This window comes from Sceloporus occidentalis, unplaced genomic scaffold, assembly GCF_023333645.1.
Source record: "Sceloporus occidentalis isolate IW3139 unplaced genomic scaffold, rSceOcc1.0.p SCAF_126, whole genome shotgun sequence".
In the NCBI taxonomy this organism is placed as follows: Eukaryota; Metazoa; Chordata; class Lepidosauria; order Squamata; family Phrynosomatidae; genus Sceloporus; species Sceloporus occidentalis.
This window is the reverse complement of record NW_028317106.1, coordinates 139,146-147,760: the sequence shown is the minus strand read 5'-3', so window position 1 is coordinate 147,760 and position 8,615 is coordinate 139,146. Positions and strand designations below refer to the sequence as shown.

At 52.4% G+C, this 8,615-nt stretch overlaps 1 protein-coding gene across 1 annotated transcript; it reads left to right on the top strand.

The window, feature by feature from the left end:
• Positions 1 to 1,428: 1,428 nt before the first annotated feature.
• Positions 1,429 to 8,319, top strand: LOC149281872 (testis-expressed protein 2-like). Its single transcript, XM_089498799.1, has 11 exons — positions 1,429 to 2,931; positions 3,309 to 3,509; positions 3,867 to 4,164; positions 5,002 to 5,249; positions 5,340 to 5,486; positions 5,986 to 6,085; positions 6,185 to 6,317; positions 7,296 to 7,418; positions 7,543 to 7,752; positions 7,846 to 7,966; positions 8,209 to 8,319. The coding sequence occupies exons 1-11, from the start codon at positions 1,429 to 1,431 to the stop codon at positions 8,317 to 8,319; spliced, it is 3,195 nt and encodes a 1,064-aa protein (XP_089354925.1).
• Positions 8,320 to 8,615: the final 296 nt, after the last annotated feature.

Genomic DNA, 8,615 nt, shown 5'->3' with positions numbered 1-8,615 from the left:
CAATCAGTGGCCAGCTACTGTTATCTACATACATACACACACATAAATATATATATATATATATGAAATAAAATACACACACACACACACACACACATACACATATATATATGTGTGTGTACACAGATATATTTATATATATACACACACACACACACACAGGAGGGAGTTGCGTGGCATTTAATGCTGTATTTTTCTGAGCTTTGCCGACATGAAATATTCATACCGTAGATGATGTCTGAAAGGCTTTGCAGGCCGGCCGCACAGCTTCGGTCCCAGGAGAGACGTTCGGTGCCGAGATCGTAGCGGTCAATGTTTCGCGGAATATTCAGGCTGAATTCACTGCATTGATCTATGGGGAAGGCTGCCTTTTTGTGTTATGAGCGGTTAGATATTTAATGAAATCAGCTTGCCGGGCTCTGACCGCCGGACGGAACGCTTTCCTCCTGTCCCCCCACCTCTAGGGCACTTTCTGCGGCGTGTACGGTCATTTCGCTGCCTCCCCCCGCAATGCGTGCTTTTATTGCATCCTCTTTACAAGTTTGGGCTCCATCTCCTCCGACAAGTTTTCCTGAAGTCCGTGCCGCCTCCCGGACCTTTATCCCGGATCCCACGTTTCCCCTTTCACGAGTTCTTTCGTTTTGCCGTATTTTCACATGTGAGCCCCCGCGTGTGAACTCGCGTGTAATGAGAGCGCCCGCGCTCCGTGACGCCCACAGGTCCCCGCCGCCGCCGCCGGAAACAGAACAGCTGTCACTGTCAGAATTACGTGATTTCACTTCTGCAGATAATGTTGCCACGGAAACAATTTCCCTCGACAATGAAGAAAACGCCATTCAAGATGACATCACTGGTTTGGGGCGAGTCGCTGTGAATGAGCATTTGATTGGGAAGGTAGGCGCGCATGTGTCCCCCGTCCATGCAAGAGTCTTTAAGGCACAGAAGTGATCCCGACGCTTATTCTCCGACACATCGTGCTACGTTTGTTTAACAGCAAATCCTTAAACGTATTTGTAGACGGGAGGATTACAATTGTTTGCGGTCTGGTTTTGTAGACGTTCGATACAGTGATGTTAATTTGTGTGTAAAGTACACTGTAGAAGTCAGCCCAGGTATGCTCGGTGCTGTGCGTGGTTGTGTACATTGATGGTATCGTTCCAGCCGTGTTAACGTCTTAATGCTGGGCTCTTAGTCCAGCGATCTCTGCGTCGGAAGCTCTTCACGTTTCCTCTTTGTCTTGCGAGCTCTCTGCGGTCTCGAGGCCTTAAGCCGGCGTCTATTTTCCTTGTACGTAAAACCCGTGCGATTTCTGTGTCGCGTTCTCCTCGCCTTCCCCTCCTGCGCAGGATCCGAGAGGGGCTCGCGGGGCGAATCTGATGCTTATCTTGTTCTCTGTTCGACAGGCTGTGATACACTCGGAAGACTGCAATGACAAGTCTGGAAAGCAGCCATGCCGAGAAGACGCGCCAACCCGCCAAGCAGCCGGCACCCAAGGTGCAAGTCCAGAGATCCGTCTCTCGAGAGACCATCACCATTCGCTTCTCGGCTTTTGGGAAGGAAGAGGAGGAGGAAGAGGAATTTGGAGCGCCGCTCGATGAGGAACAAGATGACCAAGGCATTGTCACAGCTGTAGAGGCCAAGGAAGACCTTTGCTTTGAGGCCGGTGCACCCCAATCTCTTAGTCCCGCCGCTGTGATTGAGGAATTCTCGTCGACTCCAACTGCAAACCCTGCCCAGGCTATTGAAGCTGACCCTGCGCCCGACACCTTCGTCTCTGTGCCGCTGCTGCCGTGTCCTGAAGCCGACGCTGCCCTCGCTTCTCCTGCTGACCCAAAACTACATTCCTCCCCATCGAAAGCTCTGGTCTTATCCACCAACGCATCCACACCCTCGGTTTCTAACACAAAACCCTTTCTGAGCCTAGTAAAGTCTCTCTCTACCGAGGTAGAACCAAAAGAATTAGTCCCACCTGCCAGGCACCGCCACTTAATGAAGTCACTAGTGAAATCCTTGTCCACGGACACGTGGAAGCAGGAGTCCGAGCCGCACAAGCCACCCGACTCCAAACTAAACTTGCATTTGTTTAAGCAGTTTACTCAGCCCCGAGTTACCAGCGGAGACTCCAAAACTGCACCTTCCTCGCCAATCACGTCGCCCTCCGATGGACGCTCCTTTTTTAAGGTCTCTGAAGTGGAGGCAAAGATTGAAGACACTAAAAGACGGTTTTCAGAAGTTATTTATGAACCCTTTCAGCTTCTTAGTAAGATTATGGGAGACGATTCATCGAGCTACCGACCAAAAGCCTTATCCTCGAGTGCCTCTGAGCTCTCCAACCTTTCCAGCCTAAATGGTCACCTGGAAAGCAATAACAACTACTGCATCAAAGAGGAGGACGGGGACTCGGAAGCCGAGCAGCCCGCCGGTGAGCTCGTGTCAATGAAGGATGAGACCCTCAAAACACCCGGTGAACTCGTGAAGGATTTAGACTCTAAAACCGCCGCGCATGCGAGAAATCCCACGTGGGAACTGGAGAAATGTTCCTTGTCTGCGTTGGCCAGCAGGGAAGACGAAGAGTTCACAGAACTGTATTCCGAAGACTTTGAGTTCGATGACGCAACGGAAGGAGATTCGGTTCTGGATGCACCGGAGGAACCGGACGCAACTGAGATGCTTTCTAAAGATGAAGTCGATTTGGGTCGTTCTGAAGTTCCCCTGAAAACGCTTTACGTCCTGGTCCTGGTGGTGTACGGTTACCTGCTGCTTCCCCTGCCGAGTTATGTTAATGGGCTGTGCGTGGGGATTGCCTTCGGGTTTATGGCCGCGATTGCCGTCGTCTGGCTCTTTGCGTCTCCGCGGTCCGGCCGATGCAAACTACGCCCTCCAGCGCCACGCGTGGAACCCCTGCTGGTCGAGGAGCCGGAGATACTGAAGGTGGGTCTTGCCCGTTCTTGTATTATCTGAATCCGATGAAGGTCCGGACATTGTCAGTGATGTGCATGCTGGGGCCAATGTGTTTTTAGGATGTTTCAAAGAGATTTGTTCCTGACTGGTATTATTACCCCCTGGGCAACACCAATATGACAAGCCCCAAACCCACCAGCTAAGCGTTGGGGCCAGAGATGGGGCAGGGGCCTGTTTATAGATTAAATACCCTGTTTATTTTTAGTGCTTTCCGCTTCTAGGAAACGGGGAATTTCTTTAGGATGCTTTTACGTGACGATCGTCCCCTCCATTGACTTCTGTTCTTTGCTGCTCTCGGTTCATTCCCTGGGCTGTCCATGGAATGCTTGTCTTTCTTTCTCTTCCAGGGATGGATGAATGAAATCCAGAGTTATGACCCCGAGACTTACCACGCCACCTTGACGCAGTCTGTCTTTGTTCGCTTGGAAGGATCCACCCTGAGACTCTCTAAACCCAACAAAAACGTCTCCCGGAGGACCATTTACAATGAGCCCAAACCTGATGTTGTCTACGTCAGTCAGAAGATCTTTGATCTCGCTGACAGTAAAGTGAGTGTCTCCTCAGTGGCTGGAATGTTCGGGGGGGGGGGGCCTGTATTGTGTTATAATTTCTCAGTTTCAGCATGTGATTAAATTAAATGGAAACGACTTCTGGTTTTAAGCTCCCAGACCTGGATGTGATTAGCCGTGGACCCCCAGTGTCTCTTCAGTCATTGGTGGGGTGGATACGGAGCTGACAGCGGAGAGCTCAGTACTGGATCCCCCCTACTAATATACCCTGATGCTGATTATAGCTTATTGTAAACTCTGGTGATGATGAAACCGTGACACGTTATCTGTAATGACATGTTCTGAGCCGCGTACCTTATGTGCTTAATACATTTAATCATCTTTATGTCTCTACAGGTTTATCTGGTTCCCAAAAGCCTGGCTCGCAAGCGAGTCTGGAACAAGAAGTACCCGATTTGCCTGGAACTGGCCAGACAGGATGACTTCATGTCAAAGGTGGAGAAAGAGACTGCAGAAGACAAGGTGCCCTCTGATCATAGCGAGCAGGATGGGAGCAGAGCCACCGGCCACGGCGACCAAGTGCTTTATCTCTTCGGAAGGACTGGGAGGGAGAAGGAGGAATGGTTCCGACAGTTCCTCCTGGCCTCCAAAACGAAGCCTGACCTGAAGAAGCCGAGCACGGCCATGAAATCAGGTATTGGCGTCGGCATGCGGTACGGATCCCATCTAGGTCCGGATTCTGGCTCCGTGAGATGATCGTGGATGATTGCCTGGCTGCTGGCGTGTCGGCGTATGCTGCGTGAATGGGTTACATGAAGTGATAATTAAGTGCTGCGTTAGTCCAGGAGTCTTATAATGTGGCTGCTTCTCCCAGTCAGCCTCGTAGGTAAACGTAACATAATTACCATATAATATAATATTTACTCCGTTTGCCGACGTTCCTGCCGTGTTTGGCAAACTGAATAAATATTGGATTTCTCAGATTGAATGCGTAGTATTTGTTACCTTTATCTACAGGTTTGGGAACCTTGGAAGGTCTCCTTTACCTTGTTGTGATTTTTCTTTCTTTTGACTCCTATTTATGTGTAAAGATGAGATAGTCGGCGTATAGCAGACAGGAATGGACCTGCGCGGCCTGACATCTAACTGGTTAGGGCCGGTGAGATATTTCACCAGAACTGGCGAGTTCCTCATTGCCCATGGAACGCTCCATCTCGCCCCCCGCTCTATCACCAGTTGGCATTAGATGGCAGCGGCTCCTTAATGTAATATTCCCTTTCTCCTCTGTATACCCTGTGTACGTAGTTCGGGACGGTGGATGCGTTAGGGTCTAGAATAGAGTGGAACGAAACATGGCTCAGGGTGGGATGATCATGCCGAGCAGTGTGTCCAGGTCGCTCGCAGGCATTTCGGTGAAAATATTAGCCGTGTGTCTGATCCCCAACTACATGACGTCCCACGGCCACATGCTGATTAACCAGGAATGTAATTGACGTGTCCAGTCCTTTACCCAGAATGCCTTTCTTCCAAGGGCTCCTGTTAACACACAGCAGGCAGGGCAGCCAGTCGGGGGTCCTGACCCATAGCCGGAGCAGCAGTAAGAGCAGCCTGGATGAAGTGATGGCTCAGGCCAAACCCAAGGAGCCCACCGGGAACCTACGCCAAAAGATCCTTCTGGACTATACCGTTTACATGGCAAGGTGTGTTCCGCAGGACGATAAGAGTCCATCGGAGAGCCCCGTCCACAGCGCCAGCAGCAGCCCGACGGCTACCAAGAAGGTGCGGTGCCTGCGCAGGGGGTAAGGGGTCGGATTATCCGGGTCAGATGATCCACTCGTGGGCTCTGTAATCCCGTCTTTGTACCTGCAGATCCGCGGAGGACATTCATCAGAAGAAGGTGAACAGCAGGTCTGGGTCAACGCTCTGCTGGGGAGAATATTTTGGGATTTTTTGGGAGAAAAGTATTGGTCCGATCTGGTGTCTAAAAAAATCCAAATGAAGCTCAGTAAAATAAAGGTAAGTCCCGCTCTGCATATAAAGGCAGCTTCCAGAAATGTTTCTGGGGATCAGACTACAAAAGGCCATTGTGTCTGGGTGCAGCGGGGACAATCGCTTGCTTTATGTGGATCTTTTCAGACGCATTGTGTTCTAACTCCGGTTCCACAGCCGCCGGCAAAGACGTATTTATCGGCAGTCCCTCCTAGGGCCGCCGGGTATTAATGACTGTGACATATTTAACGGCAGTCCCTTCTAGGGCCACCGGGTACTAGTGACTGTGACATATTTAACGGCAGTCCCTTCTAGGGCCACCGGGTACTAGTGACTGTGACATATTTAACGGCAGTCCCTTCTAGGGCCACCGGGTACTAGTGACACGTTTAAACGTCAGTCCTTCTGGGCTCCAAGCGGTGGCATAATAAAATGACATGCCCGGTTTGAGATGTCTTCGCTGTGGGGCAGCTGCGATGGGGCCGGTGTCTGTTTCTGATCGTGATTTGCCTCGGTTGCCTTCCAGCTGCCATACTTTATGAACGAGCTGACCCTGACCGAGCTCGACATGGGGGTTTCTGTGCCGAAAATCCTTCAAGCCTTTAAGCCGACCATTGATCACAGAGGTAACGTTTATGCTGAACGCTTCGTAGACTCGTTGGGAGGAAACATTTACCGGTCGCCGCAGCCTGATGTACCTGAAATTCATGTTCCGTGTCTCCCAGGTCTATGGACGGACCTGGAAATATCCTACAACGGATCGTTCCTGATGACTCTGGAGACCAAGATGAACCTGACCAAGCTGGGTAAAGAGTCGTTAGGAGAATCGGCAAAAGTCGGGGAAATTGGCAAGGAAGGGTGAGTCCGGGGGTAGCAGCTGTACTGGGGAGGGGGCAGCAGCTGTACTGGGGGGGCAGAAGCTGTACTGGGTGGGGGGCAGCAGCCTCACTGCGTGGGGGGGGCATGGAGACTCGGCGCCTTCTAACCGACGCATTAAACTACGCCGGGGTGTCCATTCGTCATGTGATAATGGGCACACAGAGGCATGCGCGGGTCCACCTGATAATAAAGCGTCGTAACAGGACCTGGACGGTCTTCCCCGGCTTTAGGTTTGACCCCTTGACTGGCGGTTCTGGGCAAATGCCCGTGCATGGAGCGCCATCCGTAGGGAAAGAGTTTTTTGCCAGACTAATCCGTTTCATGTTTCCCCCCTGCTGCCTCTGCTGATGGATTTGTGATGAACACGGTGAGTTTGTGATTGTCACCCTGCGCTTCCTCCGGCACTTGCCCCCTCTTGGGGTTTATCACAGCTCTTGGTTCACGTTTTGCCCCTGGGTGCAGCCGACGCGGTGCTGGAGCTGATGCCGTTTCTGAGTTTAGCGTCCGCTGTAGTCTCCCATACATGAAGCCGTGTTTAAGGGTCCGTCCGTCCCTCCCGGGGCAGTTTTGGGTTGTTGCTGCCCCGTAGTTTCCAGGAAGGAAATATAATTGCATTCTTATGAATTATTCGTTGGTTTCCTGATGGCTGCCGGGGGTTTCTGACTTGGAGGAGCGGACTGTCTGCAGATTGAGCGTCACTCGGTAAACTCTTCTGTGAAGGGAATCTGGTGCTGGGCGGGGGTAAATCATTTTCTTGCCCGCTGAGCTGACAGTCCGAGGGTCGTTTTATTGCCCTGTCCTCGCGCAGCACCATGAGATCTGTGGGAAGGTTTGGCTTGGGGTGAAGCGGCGTGCCGCGCGTGCTCGGTATGGGGCGGTAGTTTAGGCTGTCTGGTTAGGATGTTGCCGGAGAGCGAGGGGTATTTAATGTCGCTTTGGGTATTTGCTCTCTCCCAGTGCCAGGCCGCGGGCGTATTACCTGGCGGACAGCGACGAGGAGTCGTCCAGCGCAGGCTCGTCGGATGAGGAAGATGCGCCGGAATTAACCGGAGACAAGCAGCTGACGGCAGGCGCTGAGGGGTAAGCGCTGCAGGGACCGGCTGGCTTAATGTACAGCGCTGTGTATGCCTAATGGGCAGGTCATGCCCTGTGCAGCCGTGTGAGCAGTTCATACAAACATGCATCACGTGTCTGTCTCTGCCAGGTACACGGCAACGCACCGTGCCAGCAAGATCATGAGGTTTGTGGATAAAATCACCAAATCCAAGTATTTCCAGAAAGCCACGGAAACGGAGTTCATAAAGAGGAAGATTGAGGAGGTCTCGAACACTCCCCTGCTGCTCACCGTGGAGGTCCAGGAGTGCCGGGGGTTGTTAGCCATGAACATTCCGCCCCCCCCTACAGACAGGATCTGGTAAGTGGCGGGTAAAGGCTGGGCTATGCGCGGGAGGGAGCCGAGTGAAGAGGCGTAAAAGCCGCTAAAGCCGCCGTTTGTCTCCCGCGGCAGGTATGGATTCCGGACGCCGCCGCATCTAGAGCTGAAAGCGCGGCCGAAGCTCGGTGAGCGGGAAGTGACGCTGGCGCATGTCACCGAGTGGATCGAGAAGAAGCTGGAGCAGGAGTTTCAGGTAAACGTTATTGATTCATGATGTGCGAAGCCGGGCTGCCGTAGATGTGGGGATGCGGCGCCGCCGCCCTGCCGCCTTATTTACGAATGTTTCCCCCTTGATTTAGAGCAGGTGCCAGGGGTAATGGGTAGAGACTGCGGGCCGGCTTGTGGAGGGGGATTGATATTATGGGGGAGTTACACCGGGTACGCAGCACGAACCCGATAACAGACGAAGTAATCATTTTGTTTTCTTTTCAATAGAAAATATTCGTCATGCCAAACATGGACGATCTATACGTCTCCGTAATGCACTCAGCGATGGACCCCCGCTCTACGAGAGAAGCGGAGGGGGACTCGGCAGATGCGTGCTGACCGCCAGGCCGTTTGCAGTATTACTCGCACAGCGGCATCCTCGCGGCGCATGGACGTTCCCTGCCGGTGACCCCGGAGACACGGACCGGCGCAGAGGATGCGGGTTAGATGTCGGTAGGAGTTTCATCTTCCCCCTCTCTGGAAAATAAGCGGGGGCCTCAAATTCTTATTATTTTACCCCAAAACTACACGGAGGACCCCCAACATAGAAAGGAGTCCAGGACTCGTGGGGTTCGGCCGGCCGCCCTGCTTTGGCCCGTATTTGTTTTTCTGCACCAGGAAATTCGCGTTTTTTC